The sequence below is a fragment of the Battus philenor genome, unplaced genomic scaffold, assembly GCF_028537555.1.
Source record: "Battus philenor isolate CCGP_79_NKW_IND1 unplaced genomic scaffold, ilBatPhil1.0.hap1 SCAF_13, whole genome shotgun sequence".
In the NCBI taxonomy this organism is placed as follows: Eukaryota; Metazoa; Arthropoda; class Insecta; order Lepidoptera; family Papilionidae; genus Battus; species Battus philenor.
Genome location: NW_027181675.1, coordinates 3,078,235 through 3,094,985, shown reverse-complemented (window position 1 = coordinate 3,094,985; position 16,751 = coordinate 3,078,235). Strand labels below are relative to the sequence as shown.

Genomic DNA, 16,751 nt, shown 5'->3' with positions numbered 1-16,751 from the left:
ACATAATTGTAATTAATATATTTATTGCTAATTTGAAATAGTAAGAGCAATAATCCAACTTATAATTGAAGTTGTAAGTAACGAATACGGTGACATCGATGCTCCGGAATTAGGATTGATTTTAGAGGCGATTTTATTCGTAACATTTTTAACTTTATTAACGAATTTATCGAGAATATCTGATCTTGGTGTGATATCGCAGGCTGTGTGACTGATCGCGTCGACCACGGGTGCGGAAAACACTCTAAAGTTCACTTCCTTAGGGTCTAATTTCGCGTACATCCATATCGGCATCCTGTTCGACAGGATCCATAGGTTCTCGTTATAATCGACTTTTATATCGGTCGGGTACACCATGGTCTCGTCATTCATGTAGATCCTTCCTTGGTTCTTCATGTTATAGTTCTTGTTATTCGTTCTCCAACACGCAACAGCATTCAGGTTCACCAGAGAATAGAACAGGACTCCAGTTTTAGGGTCAACAAAGGATACACTAGACTGGGCGTTAGGACCTCTACTGCCGAGTAGTTTAAAGGCGTCAAAATTATTGTCTGCTATGGATTGGTTTCTCAAGTATTCTGTGGAAACGGAGAATTCGTTGTAACTCGCCATTGGATGGAAGTACAATGTGCTGTAGTTGTCTGCGTTCGGGCCGGAGAGACCTAAGCCAAAGACAGCGTCTGTCCAGCTAAAGTTGAGGCCTTTGACACTAAAGTCACAAGCGAGAGGATCTGGGTGGAAGTAGTGGTGTGAGATTCTCCAGGAGTCGTTCTTGGCAAAGGAGTAGACCACTATGCCTGCTTTGCCGACGTCTCCAGCATACGCGTAAGTGTTATCGCAGTCTCTATCTTCAACTGCTATAACAGCGAAACCGGAGTCTTCTTTTACCTGATCATCCGGGAACTCATATTTACGAAGCAACGTGTCAGTGTTCAGATCGTATATAAGAATCGCTGGAGGGTATTTGACAGTGTCGTTGCCTAAGTTTCCTATCTTGCCGTTGTCCAAGACCCAGAGACGAGCGCAGCGGTCAGCCCGCACCCTGAAGGGAGAGACGATGTCTGGCTTGCCATCAGGCCCAGGTGTGTGTGCTGCCCAATTTGGATACGGAATCAATTTCGGCGACATCGTTGAGTTATCTGTAAATTTTAAAAAGTATAAAGTAATTACTTCTAATTTTATACAATAATTTATTTATCATAAAGGGATGAGTTCGGATTTTTCCACAAAATTTATAAGAGCCGTGAAACGTTGAAGATGCACACGAGATATTTAAGAACAGACGGCTTGACTATAGTCTATTTCCGGTCAGAGTATATTGAAAAAATTTAGGTTTTTTTCTATAAGTATGTACATTCATATTACGTTCATATTATACTGTGAATAGAAAGAAATGTGTAGTATAGTGTGTAGTACGTTTGGGAACAGAACGTATACTCGTAAAGATATGGTGCTACCAAAACCACAGCACCGCGACGTAGGTGCATGTTGATGCTATTTTCATCGACCCCCAGCACTCAACGCTTTCCTGAGGCGCAGTACAGAAGTTTCGGTAGCACGATAGTATATTAATATGTTTACCTTTGAGGTTGATATAAGTGAGACTAGCTGGCACACCAGCCCTCCACCGGGGGACGGTGATAAACAGCCGATCTCCGTACACCTCTACACCCATTGGCATGTTGTTCTCCTGGATGAAGGCACCGCTGGCGATGGCCTGCTCACGGGCCTCGGGGCTCTGGAACTGGAAGTCGAGCTGCTTCCACTCGTACACGATGTGGAGCTGGTCCATGCAGCTGGTTATGTACACCAGCTGCAGGATGATGAGGGATTTTAAGCCCCTCATTTTAGTTCTGGAAACAACGAAAGGAATTTTATTAATAATTTGTATTTTGAAAGAAAAAATCCAGTCCATTGTTAAATTGTTATTATGAGTTTTTTTTTATTTTAAAGTGATTTGGCTTCTATTATTTAATAATGAATAGATGAAATGTCAATTATTTTATTCTGCTAATTCTTTTATTTCTATCATTGTAAAGAAGTGTTAGTTTTAATCCTTTTGTCATCATCATATTAGCGCATATACGCCCATTGCGAAACATACAACAAAGTAAGACAACTTTGCTTGCATCTATAAAATAACGGATGGTGTGTTGCAGCTCTACCCTTAGACGTTAAAACAGTAGAGCTCTGCCATTGAAACTACGGTAGTACGCAAAGGCTTTCTAATAATTTGATAAATGGAATCAATAATAACCGTAAGATATTAATAGGTAGGAGTCCGTCATAACTCTTTCGTTGTGCCCGCTAACGAAGGGTTTCCACACGAGACAAAATAGTTGTAATTTTCGCTCCTGTCAGGCTATAACTCTGACCATTATCTAGATCTGTTTGGTTCCTAATTTATGAACTTTCTTATTATAAATCTATATAAAAAACATACCATGCAGGCTTTCTCTACAAAATAAAAATATGCGTAACTCAATCTGAATTATTGTCTTAACCCTTCCTTCCTTTATTGCCTAGAGTTTCAATTTTGATACGAATCTTTTAAACCGAATGTTCACATTACTATTAGTTTTTTTATAGGTTGGCTGTACGTATTTTACTGTTTTATAACATTCTTTCCAACGAAATTAAAAAAAAATCTATTTTTCCCTTCATCCTCAACGACAGACCCTCAAGACCCTCAAGCAAACACAGTAATATTAAAAAAAATCACTTTCGTAAATCAGGCTATTAAGGGTTATAGTCATATTGGTCTTTGTGATGTTTACCTTCTATATTTATAAATCGACCTTGACTTCGAAGAGACTCACAGTCAGATTTCTATAACAGAATCGAAATGTTATTATTTGATTAACTAATTTAATTCAATTACTTCTTTGGATTTGTCGGATTGCTAAACGAAAACGTACGGCCATTTTGAAATACGTAAGTCAATTGCGATATGTACGTTCACGTTTTGCAAGTGTTCGCTAATTAAACCGTAAGTATTATTCGATACAAAATATAAGTTTTAAATTTAAAGTCATACTTCCTTATTATATACTTTTAAGGAGATTTCATTGTGAAGAACTATACCTTGATGAACATGTATTTAATGGAATCAGGCGTTACTTTGCAGAAGTCCATCCTATGTAAGAAAAGGACCAATATTTAGCTACTTTCGCATATGCATTTATGAGCGTGCTGGTGGGCGGTGCACTTTGTTGCATGTGCGGAAGTGGCTAAATATTGGTCCTTTTCTTACTTGATGAACATGATCTACACGTATGATTGAAATTAACATTTTCAAAATCATTTACATTTTTTAACTTCAATTATCCTTGTGGTCGTTTCAGCCCCTAGACGTCCACTGCCAGTCATAGGTCTCCCCCAAAGATATGGACATGGATATACTATAATCACCACGCTTGGCAGGTGAGTTGGCGATCGCAGTATAGTATTATTGTACGCAGAGAACGCTGCAACCCAAACTCATGACACTTGTTTGAGAGCAATGACCACAGTGTGAATTATATAAAATTTTATCCCTGGATTCGAACTCGCCTTACAATCGCAAGTCTTTTATAATAAAAACAATTTTATGATGCACAATAACTTAAACACTTGTTGTGATTCTTGCAGGCCTTTTAAATAATAATCAATAAAAAGATTTTACCTGCTATAGGTTCTCGGGATTTTGTGTTATATCAGTGATCAATGCAAAATAATTCTTAAATGTGCCTTATTTTAATAAACAATTATGTCATCGTTGTGATCGTTCTAACCAAAGGATGTCCACTTTTGGACATAGGCTTCACCCATACATTTTTAATAGGACCAGCAAAAGCCTGCAACCAACGCCTCCTGTCGAGCTAAACCATGTCATATGTCCACAATTTGGGTGATCGACGGACGCTTCGCTTGTTGTCTATGGTCTTCACTCCAGCTTAAGGCTTAAGCAGCTATCTGCTAGTGTCTGTTACTTTCGCTTATTTACGGATCTTCGCATACCTGACATTGTAGAGAAATTCCCTCGCAAAAACCTATTAATGGTTCGTACCAGCATATCTTTTTAAACATTTTATACATCTTAGCGTAACATATACATATTGTTGCAATGTCTTGTCACTTACAACCATTTTATAGGTCTATTAAAATACTCGTTAACAGAAAGCTACAAAAAAGGAAATTGTTGGTTAAATATATCTTTATAGTTATTATTTAAAGTAAAGAAAAAATTAGTTTCCTTTTTTAAATCTTGTTACTGCGATGTACAATTTTTTTTTAATTTTAGAACATTTTTTTTGATTAGGTTTCCAACATTTCTTGAGACTTACAGATAATATATGTTCTTATATCGTTATATTTTCTTTAGTAAAATATTGTACGATTAAATGGTAATAAAGATTAAGTGTTAACACATAAAGCCGTGTTTACATTAATACAGATTAGTCATACGACTTATTTGTAACGTACGAGCGCAGTAATTGCCCGGTGGAGAGAATTGCGCGACCTTGAACAAGGACACACCTGTACAATTTCGGTTTAACCTCGACAATATGGCTACCGGTTCGAATGTAAACTAATATATTGCTTTTATTATTCACCTAGGTGTATAGTAGCTTACAACCGCGCATATTTTTTTGTTTAAATGTAAATTTATATTTATTGATATTATTTTTGAATTAAGAATGTATTTCAATAAAGATATATCCTTTTTAAACAATTATTAAACATAATTAGCTAAATATTAGCAGTCAGTTGTTTTTACCTTCTCCTTAGAAGATCCGTGTTTGACTTTCATTCTCCAATACAAGGAATAAACAAATTATCACACACAACAAACTATATTATTTTATGGCAATGTAGGAATATCCAGACTGAATCCCATCCCATCATTTCTAACCTTATTATTACTTTTTTTTTATATAACGTTTGCATCTTGTTTAGCTCCTAGCGTTCGCTTTAGCGGAAGGTAAAGGCCGTTACACACAGGGTGCCTGAGTTCTTTTATTAAGACTAGTATTGAAGGGAACTCTCACTCTACTCTGTGTTTGGCACTAATCGGTGTAACATAACTCCTGAAGATGCCCCGTGGAGGGGTGGAACACGTGGTAAGTGATTTAACGGTGGTAGTTGTGTAATTCGCATTGTTTGCCGTATGCACATTAATCAGCGGGCTGGCGGGCGGTGCACTTTGTTGCACGACTACGACTGCATGTGCGGAAGTGGCTAAATATTGGTTCTTTTCTTACTTAGGATTGACTTCCGCAAAATAACGCCCGATTCCATTAAGGGAAAGAACAAAAACATAATTAAACTAACTTTTTCTATAAAAAGGCTGTGTTATGTTGTCCGTCGCCAAATTGTCTCTCAAAGGTCCTTCCGCTCCATGAACTTAATTCCGATAAAGCTGTAAAAGTCCCCTGGCTAACAGCATCAACTTCAACCGAAACCAAGCAGTGTCTCATTGGTGATATGTTTGTCTACCAAATATCTTTCAGTATTATCATCTGAACTCGTCAGATGGATCTCACATACATACAGTATTTAATGACAGTAGGTGGTAAAAAAAATGTAAAAAGTACGTAAGTTCGAAATGCAACTGGGAAAATATACTACATGTGATATAAACAAGTTCTAATTTATTATTAAAGAAATAGAGGTTCATTGACCGAGCAGCCAGTTTTCGGTACAATGAAATTAAAAAGACAGGACTGTTTTGATTTAAAATAAAATAATAAAACTAACAGTGCAAACTACTAGTTAATGAGATTGTAAAGGCAAAAAAGTGGAATAAATGGAAGATATTAAGAAGGATAGAAGCATGACACTACTATTAAAAAAAATATCTTAAATAAGTTAATATAAAATTAAGCGACTTTTTAAAAATTTTGTTACTAACTTATATTCTTATATACTCACTAGATTCTGATAGAAAATGTATTAATTTATTCAACTCATTCATAACTTCATAATATTCGTTCATAATAATATCAGGTGAAAAATTATCAATTGTATAAATGGCAGGGGAGAACGAGAGATCTAAAACGGTAGAAAAAGATATAGTATCTTGGATATAGTATCTTTTTCTACCGTTTTTGATCTCTCGTTCTCAAGAGAAATATAGCTTACAAAATGGATGATTATTTGCAACCAAAACATACACCGATGTAAATGTTGGATGCTATTCTGAATGAAGTAAATTATAACTACCATTAACTAAAACATCTCCATACCAAATCTAATAAATATTTAATGTTTAAATAAAAAGCGGAGTTAACAGGTATCCAAATTTAAAAAAAAAACCGTTATTTTAATTGTTACTACAATAAACACTAACCAAGAGAGATAACGTTTAAATAAGTATGCGTACTTTAAAATCGCGCTAGTTCGTCAACCGGTTTGAAATTTTGCTTCTAACCCGTCTCGACTCGCACGTTTGCAAACGTAGCGAGCTTTGTTGTATAATCCAAAGGGCGTCTGACACGTTTTTCAATTTGTTGTTTATTGTTTACTTTATTGGACATAATCAGGGATATAATTTAAAGGAGCCGCACAAGTGACGCGATTTCGAGTAAGGGTTACGACGATGGGAGTAATTTTAAAAGGTGTCATTAGCATGTTGACATTTAGTTCATATTATATTACAGTTAATTCACAGAATATTTTGATAGATATCACATGGATAATTAAAGATAACGGTGACAAAGATGAAAATGAAAAATATCTGATGAAACATCTCTTTCGGCTTTTATCAAGACTCCATGATACTTTAATTCTTTTCGTGTTTCGTAACGCAATATATCATATCCATATAAAACAAGACCTGTTCCTCCTGTTCGACATAGTGGAACGGTATGAAGTAGTTCAGGTGTATTTCGCCGACGTCGAGCTATGTTCGCCAACTTTATCTCAGCCGCTACAGATTCTAATAGACATTTATGATGCAATTACTAAATTGATTACTTTTTTTTAACAAAAGAAGCTTTTTTAATTACAGACAAAGGTCAAAGCCAGGCATAACGAACGTACCATAAGCAAATAAGTTTTTGGTAAATAAAAAATATAATTACACGTAATTATGATTGCTTTCGTGGTACATTAAGATCAGACGCGGAAGTCGATTGCATGTCAGGAATCAATTACCGGAGTCGCAGTACATTCTTTCATGCAACGTGGATTCATTCAAAAACTGGTCCCCAATTCGGTGATAATTAATTCAGCGACAGAAGACTATAAGGTCTGTTACTCTAAAGAAGTGATCTGCTTTCTCAAACCCTACGAAACAGACAAACAGATTTGTCGATGCCTAAAAAACTATGTTTTGCAAGCTAATGTAACTACAAACGTATAAAGTGTTTTGAGCTAGTGAAGGCCAATACGAAGCAATATAAACTATGTACCTGAAACTTATCACAGTTTGTGATCAAGAGCTGGACAACGCCTTGTAGCGACAAGACGGAAATAGACAAACGTCAAACCGTCTGTTCTTAAATGTCTCGTGTGCGTCTTGTACTTCGCATCGTCCCATCTTACCACTTGCATACCACAGGCGGTAACTAGCAGCGGAGGGCTCGAATGTTGCTCGAACGATGCTCGAAACTTGTCAACATTTGCATTCGAGCCCTCCGTGGTTGTGGTTTCACCGTGCGGGTGCTGGATTCATAGCGTTGTAGAGAGACAGACCGGATACGGTGTTTTGGATACCACCCCAGGCAGATTTAAGGAGACTTTACGGACCAAACTTTCCTCTTTACATAAAAAAGGTTTTATATTATCCTGGCAAAAGTGCTTTGGAAGTTCGTTTCAGAAATGAGCCAATGTTTGCTCAGGACAGGCCTAAGTGCTTCAGTAAGAACAGGACCAATATTTAGCCACTTCCGCACATACAGTGGTAGTCGTGCAACAAAGTGCACCGCCCGCCAGCCCGCTGATAAATGCGCATGCGGCAAACAATGCGAATTACACAACTGCCACCGTTAAATCACTCAACACGTGTTTCACCCCTCCACGGGGCATCTTCAGGAGTTACGTTACACCGATTTGCTTTCAGATGCTGTTCCTAAGATAAAACGAAAATTTTGTTGTATTTTACACCTTCACAATCTTGGAGATCTCTGCTCTACAAGTTTTTCTTAACATTCAACCTAAGCCGATTCGACTCGACTCAGCGCTTAGGAATGCGTTTTATTCAGTGCTTATTTATTGTGCGTAAAACTTCGAAATGACGGCGGTCTTGGGTTTTTACGATCGAAGTGCATTAGCGGTATAAAGTTAATACCTTATTCCTTTTCGGAATGTATGAATGTACCTTTTAATATTAATTGACATTATTGTAAATTCCTTTTATCAAAACCGAACTTTGTGTTTCCTCATTATTCACATAAAATTTCAAATTAAGAATCATGAGTCAATTCGATTTTAATGTCGACCTTTTTTATTCGTATCTTTCGTATATTATTTCCTAAGCCAACATGATGACGACAATGATATTTAAAATTATCATTCTATACATGTTACAAAATGTCTTTTAAATTACTGGCAACAAATATGAATGACTAAATGCAAATTGTATAAACATATTTTGTACTTGCAGGTATATTTATCTATAAATATAATTTCTTTAAAACCAATCATACAAAGTGCATACCTTTTAAATACTTATAAATTTGCAGCTTGCGAAAAATTTGAAAATGTTCGAAATAGGTTCCGGCTATCGAGGAACTTGGCCACCCTGTACCATATGTACTGTATAAGGGTAATACTCAATGTTGTTAACCTTTGCAGACAATGGCTTAGCTAGCTTTATATTGTGATATCCCAGCGATCATTAGTTCTGTGCGCTATATCGCCTGCCACTTCGAACTTTTCCAACCACAGGGCTGTATCGCTTACTTTCGTCTGTTTACGAATCTTCTCATTTCTAATTCGATCCCGTAAAGATATCATAAACACAGCCTTTTAGGAAGTAGATAAAAAAATAAAACTAAAATTAAAAGAACTAGGAAGAAATAATAAAAACTTACAACAACGGTATATAAAATGAAAACTGATAAATTGTAATAATTTGCAATAAATAAGCATATTAAAAAAGAATGTAAAATACATATAAATTAAGGTAGAGAAAAGTGATATCGGGTTATATAAATATCTGTGATATTTGAGGTACGAGGAACAAGAAAGTGAGACAATGAATGAACGGAAGTAAGTATGAAAATGAATGATAGAGAATTATAGAATGAAAGAAGAGGAAAGATAGATCATACGAAGAATGATAGAGTACAGAAATAAAAAAAAAGAAAGTGAAGAAAAATGATCAAAGAATATCAAACCAATTCAACAAGATAGGAAGTACGAAAGGGCCATTATAACAGGGGCCATTTAAAAAGAACATAATCTTTTCCATCGCAACAAATACATCTAGATCAACAAACCAACCGATGGGTCGATCAACGAAGAATCCTATAGAAGTCGTTAATGAAGTTACTAAAGTATTTGCACAATGCAGCTATTTAATTCAAGCAGCGGACCCGGTCTAGGCTATCGCCGAATGACATAAGGCGTTATGAAATGCTATAAACAAACGATTCAGCTCGGATACCGAGCGCATTGTGCATGTAGCCCATTGTTTCAACGCTTCCATCATAAACTAACCCTTAACGCGTTGTCTTAAGAGATGATATCATTTGAACGCGAAAACTTCGATTCGTCTCGAGCGCCCGCAAGTTGTAAAACATCTACTGCGTAAATTGTAATGAAAGCAGAGAATTATAATCTTTATTTCAAGGTAGTAATAACGAGTAAAATGCAGTGAATTTTATAATTAACATTCCAATCATAATTTGCAACGTAAAAACACTCTCAGAGATTTTTTTTTTCGATTTCTTTTAATCATTATACCTAATTCTCTGAGTAGCGACTTGGAAAACGATTATTTTATATTTATTTAAAATTACGAGCTATTTAATTATATTTTATCGTTGGCAGCTGTTTTAGTTGTAAGCTGTGTTACAGTCGTCAGCGCCATTATCTTTAAACATCGAAATTATTAAACGAAACGTTTAAATGTATTACATAAATAACAACAAAATTTTAAACTAAAACTTAAAAATTGTACCACATATACAATAGATATAGGAAACGTGATCATAGACCGAAAGTTCGTTTCCGAGGAATAAGTGTTATAATACTGTGATCAAAAAGTAGGTTGAAATTGTCATTTAACCCTTAATAGCTTAGAGTTTCAATTTTGATACCAATCTTTTAAACCGAATGTTCACATTACTATTAATTTATAGGTTGGCTGCTACGTATTTTACTGTTGTATAATATTCTTTTCAACGAAATTAAAAAAAAAATCTATTTTTCCCTTCATCTAGACCCTCAAGCAAACACAGTAATATTAAAAAAAATCACTTTCGTAAATCAGGCTATTAAGGTTTAAAGCTCCCGGGCATTAGGAAAGATGATAATTCTTTTTCCTAATATTATAGAACTGTTTATAACATTTGCCATGGGTCTGCTTGTCAAAAGTTTGAATATCATTAGGTTCAGCTCAAACCATTTTAAACGATGTTTTGTGTCTCAAATGCGTCAAGTTTTTAATGATACATAAATCGTTTAACTTTATGGAAAAAAAAGCGTCCAAAACTCTACTCATATAGTTCCGCGACCTGAATTCACCTGATTTGGCTCCGTGCGACTACTATTCAGCTAACTAGAAAGGCCAATGCGGTAGTACTGACACTTTATGTATTAATAATATACCATTACCACCGCTCACAATGTTTTCTTCCAGACCCTGAGCAGGAGCGTCCTCTATCTACCATAATACCACATACTGCGATCTTCGAACCGCCTACCAAGCGTAACGATTATGATATATCCCCACTTAACCTTGGGGAAGGCCTAGCAGTGGGCGTCCATGGCCTAAAACTAAACGACGACGAAATAAATATCTACTAGGCAATTCAACATTAAATATACGTATCAGTGCCTTTGACAGCTCATAAATTATTTCAAAAATAAAAATACATTTAAATATTTGATATGTATCTACAGAGCATTCAGTCGTGGAATGTTCGAGCAAACGATTGTCGGTGTATTATTAATTGTAAGCAAATTTCCGATACATAAAAATACCGCACTCATTGTTCGAACACAAAGGCCGAGTACATGGCATATTGTAATGGACCTCATATAAGTAGTCGTCATATTTTTGTCATGCAGTGCTGATAAAGAAGTTACGTGTATTTAATGAAATCAGACGTTATTTTGGTAAAGGCTATCCTAAGTAAGAAAAGGACCAATATTTAGCCACTTCCGCACATGCAGTGGTACTCGTGCAACACAACAAAGTGCACCGCCCGCCAGCCCGCTGATAAAGAGATGTGAGAGAGAACTCTGTATTTGGCACTAATCGATGTAACATAACTCCTGAAGATGCCCCGTGGAGGGGTGAAACACGTGTTGAGTAATTTGGCGGTGGCGGTTGTGTAATTCGCATTGTTTGCCGCATGCGCATTTATCAGCGGGCTGGCGGGCGGTGCACTTTGTTGCACGACTACCACTGCATGTACGGAAGTGGCTAAATATTGGTCCTATTCTTACTTAAGTTACGTGTACGTCTTTTGTCCTTGCTCTCCGAAGAGTAATGTTATTAGCAAGGCAAGAGCATTCGAGGACTGACAGCCCAATCCGAGGTCCCTTCGTGGAGACCCTTGAGTCTGGTCTCTGTATGTAGCGTCCGCTAAAGCTATATAGTAGCTATATTGGGGCAGGCAAAAGCCTCAAAACTACTACAAATCTCACAATGTACATTTATTTCATTATTCTGGGAAATATGCTTTCGACGTGAAACACGATGTTGCAACGAATGTTACACAGCATATTCACTGGTTCAGGGAAATTTAGTTGTTTTAATACGTACCGTAAGGCTCTCGTCTCTTGACAACCTTAAAAAAATGTTTTTTGAACAACGAACACAAAAATATAGAGCCAAATAAGAGATAGCACCTTCGTGTCTAATAATTCTTAGACACTGTATACAAAGTTCTACCGATAGCATACTTATATAGAAAAATAAATACAGGTCAAATGTGGTATTAGTCGCAAAATTTTACAACGGCTCCAATAATATTACTAATTTTAAGACGTGAATAAGTAGACAAATAGAGAAAATGGAAAACTGTAACGAAAATTGTAAAAATAACGCTATTATTATTTGATAATATTCAAAAACAAACCACAGATTAAATTAACACATACGAGTACACTAGAAGCTAAAACTTTTGATGTCAATCAAAGTAAAAAAAGCGTTAGGATTACATTAAAAATGTAACCTAAAATTTCAATGTAAAAAATAGAAAATTTTAATAATTGTAAATAATATTAAATAATTATTATGAATTAAATCATTGAACAAAATGACGACTATGGAATTAGTTTTAATTTCTTTTTCTATAAAGAGATATCATAATCATAATTTCAGCCATAAGTATAATGGTGGACAAAGACCTCCCCCATATATTTTCAATAGGCTATATTCAATTAGTGCTGGCCACTGTTAGCCTTTCGAAATTCGAATTCTTTGTACTATTTTTTTTAAAACGTACGTCAAATGCGACGCCTGACGTATTGTATTTACTAATTGATATCTACTCGGGTGTCAGAGAAAGGTGTGAACCTTTTCTCCGGAGACATTTCAGCTGAATCGATGTCGGAGTTGGAAGGGGAACGGTTTGATTCGCCATTGAATGTGGCACTACGTCGCACACGGACACGAGCGAGGCACGTTTTAAAACTGATTCGGTTTTCGTTCGCGCGCCAAGAGACTTAAACGGACAAGATAAAGATTAAGAAACAGAGACAGAGACTCTGTGTTTAGCACTAATCGGTGTAACATAACTCCTGAAGATGCCCTGTGAAGGGGTGAAACACGTGTTGAGTGATTTGGCGGTGGCGGTTGTGTGATTCGCATTATTTGCCGCATACGCATTTATCAGCGGGCCGGCGGGTGGTGCATTTCATTGCACGACTACCACTGCATGTGCGGAAGTGGCTAAATATTGGTTCTTTTCTTACTTAGGATGGACTTCCGCGAGGTAACGCCTGATTCCATTAAACATTTAAGATATAGATTTTCAATATAAATACAATTGCGATAAACTAAGAATATTGACTGTTTAAAATGAATTAATATCATAAATTTATTTAATATTTATGCAGGTTCATTAATTATAGTTCTTGACTAAGCAATTCAATTACTAACACATGCAAACAGAAATGTGCGTGGAACGACACGTAACTTTAAAAACGGAGTTTTCATATTGACGTACTAATTAATTTATTATTACACGAAAACAGGTTCAAACAATACAAATTGATTATTTCTAGTTTTGAACACGAAATCGGATAGCTTAAGGCGATTTTTTTTTTCTTACATCATCACGCCAAGTTAGTCGAAATGTCGTCGGCAGAATGCTAATACAGAATGTGTATGATTATGCAAATATGCAAATTGCGTGTTTAAAACTCTAAAAACACACGCATTGTTATGCAACGCGTTGTCAACTTGCCTGTTTAGACATTTACTTGACACCGAATCTAAGAACGATAGTTCAGAAAGGCGGAAAATAATTGATTTTACTCAATTAATAGGTGTTAGTTAGTAGTACGTTTAGTTGGGTAATACAACGAGTCAAATGCGGCGTCACATTTACGGTCTTTATTTAAAATTTCCTTCTATTAGTTTCTCGAGTTAAGACCACAGACGCGGCAAAAGCAACGTAACACAAGTAACACATAACATACGCACACAACCCTTAGTAGCCTGATTTACGACAATGATTTTTTTATATTATGTTTATTTGCTTGTGGGTCTAGATGAAAGGAAAAATAGATTTTTTTTTAATTTCGTTGGAAAGAATATTATACAACAGTACAATAAAATACGTACAGCCAACCTATAAAAAAACTAATAGTAATGTGAACATTCGGTTTAAAAGATTGGTATCAAAATTGAAACTCTAGGTTATTAAGGGTTAAACGTCTGTTCACCCATGAGAAAAACTCACGACCTTATTGAGGTCCTCGGAAGACGTTGAGTGCAGGCCGCTTCTATCGCAAATCTACAGGTCAGACCTATGTCCAACAGTTAACGTCCCACGGCTTAAATTATGATAATGATGATTTCTTTACACAAAAAAGAGGTTAAGAAGAGAAAACCACTATTATTGAAAGAAAACTTAATGGTTCTACTAAATTTCATTCCTTACCAATTTCGTGCAATATAACATATGTTATCTATATATTAAACAATAATGGTAATAAGTTTGTGTCGCTCATTTGTCAACAAAAAGATTTTACACCTATAACCAATCACCCTGTATAAAGAGATTACTTCGATTTATGTTACACTTTTTTATTGGAACGCTACAGGCGGATATCTTCTACGAAAATCTGCAAGGACAGATTGCTAACAATAACCATAATTTCAATATGTGGCGATCCAGATGTTGAAGACGATTCTTTTAACGATCAACCAAACATCGATTTTGGATAGAGTGTACGGTACATTTAATTGACAGCAAATGAGCTAAACATTCCCCTCTTTAAAGCATTTAACATGACAAATCACCCTGTATAAAATACTGGCAACGTATTTACTGTCGATACAATAAATTTTAAACTAGTTTGACAACGAGACGCAGATACAAACTCAAGCACATGTTCCTTTGAACAAAGGTATACATTACCTTGTCTGTCAAACCCAAGGGCGCCATTAGATGTTTTAGAACGTTAACAAAATGGCCGACGTGCAAAATAACATTGAAATAATGTTAATATAAGAATACTTATATAAAAATAGCACTTAATACGCAAATGTGAATGTTGTTGTGTGGAAGATTTTAATCTTACTTGCAAAAAGGCGAACATAATTTTAATGAATAACATATATTAAATATTAATGTAACAAGTTTACTTCTGTCATGCGTTTAATTTATCTCTTAATCTGGATTGTAACTTATTGCGTCTGTTTTCGTAATTCATTTTTAATTAATTTCCGCATTAATTAATTTATATTGATCGTGTACGTCAAGAGAAGAATGCCAGCTCGATTTGACACTATACAGAATACATTTGAACTTTATTTAATGAATATTAATCTAAAATATTTAATATTAAAGAAAAATCCAGTACGACGACTGAATGTACGACGATATGTACGGTCGGCCAAAAACTGCCACTTATAAAACATAGTCGGTTTTTTAGGCATTTACGCAAAATATATATTAAAAATATTAAATATATTCATTTTTCTACTGAAATTATAACTTTTACATTCCTTTAAAACCATTATAAATTCACCCATATATATTATATCTATTTAAGGCCATATTTTTGTATCACAAAAGTTTTATTAAAAAAATTTTAACTTTCATTCTATCAGAGGTGGCGCAAAAGTAATGTTATAATGTGAACTTGCCTAAATTTTTACAAATATATAGAGAATTAGTTGTAAACAAGCGATGGAGTATGTCCGTATATGTACATTATAAATGTCAAAGAACAGTGAAATTAGGCGCTATTTGTAAATATTAAGACATGTTCACATTATGACATTACTTATGCACCATCTATATAGATAAAGTACTATGTCTCCTCAAAACCTGTGAAGCTGTTGCCAACAGAGATATATCCGCTTAGATAAGATTTATAACAAAAAAAATTACTTTATTGTGAAGTTCAAAAAGACACCTTCAACAATAGTCATTACATGAACAATTAAAGATAAATTAAAATAAAACTAGACGGATATTTGCATCATGGATCGATCTATTGTTTTCAAGCTGCGTCTTATATAAATAATAATGACGTGTCCATAAAAGGCATTATTAGTTATCCCATTGTCCAAGAGTTCGTACAAAAACTTGTTCTAACGCTTTATTCTAGGGAGTGGGTTATGATGTGCCGAGATTTTAAATTGATTGTCTATTGTATGACACACTTGTACATGATACACGATGAAATAGTTTTGTATTTATTTATTTAAAATTTGTTTATTACACGTCATCTACACAATTATCATAGATTGTATAATGATGATACGATATAATATACACAATAATAAACAACTCTTTAATGACTATTTCTTTAAGTTTAAAGGTAAAAATATCAATACAGTGAGTTTTCACAGAAGTTATGTCGTTTTACAAACGACAAGCTCTTTTAACAAACACGTTGACTCCATAGCTGATTTTCGTGCGAACAAAAAACTTAAACGCACTTTGGTGTGGGCAACCGATACAATTTTTGTTAATTTGACTTACAATGTTGACCAGTGGAATGTTGCGTTTAGGCTATATTCTCTGTAAAGGTAGCAAAGCTCAAAGGTTCCTTTAGAAGGCTATGCTTGGGCCGTTATATAATAAAGTTTCAACGGATTATGAGGCAATAAATTTAGGCAACCGATAAAAATTTTGTTAATTGGACTTACAATGTTGCCGTGTGGAATGTTGCGCTTAGACTAAATTCTATGTAAAGGTAGCAAAGTTCAAAAGATCCCTTAGAAGTCTGTGCTTGGACCGCTAAATACCACAGTTTCAACTGATTATGAGGCAAAAAAGATATTAACTCGCTTAGGTGAACGATTCATGTAGTAACTATGCCTTCAGAGCCCTCAGGGGACCTCAGCTTCAACTGTCGCTTATCAATAACACCTGTTTGGCAATGTACAAACGAGAGAGCCGAACCTCGAC

The 16,751-nt window shown here is 35.2% G+C and overlaps 1 protein-coding gene across 1 annotated transcript in view; it reads right to left on the bottom strand.

The window, feature by feature from the left end:
* yellow-b (L-dopachrome tautomerase yellow-b) overlaps window positions 1–16,751 on the bottom strand; it is a 30,115-nt gene continuing 13,364 nt past the window's right edge. The window contains exons 2-3 of the mRNA XM_068776940.1: window positions 1,582–1,853; window positions 1–1,139 (exon numbers count right to left, since the gene is read on the bottom strand). Coding sequence (XP_068633041.1) covers window positions 28–1,139; window positions 1,582–1,846 — 1,377 coding nt within the window. The 5' untranslated portion in view covers window positions 1,847–1,853 and the 3' untranslated portion in view covers window positions 1–27. The remainder of the gene's footprint in view (window positions 1,140–1,581; window positions 1,854–16,751) is intronic.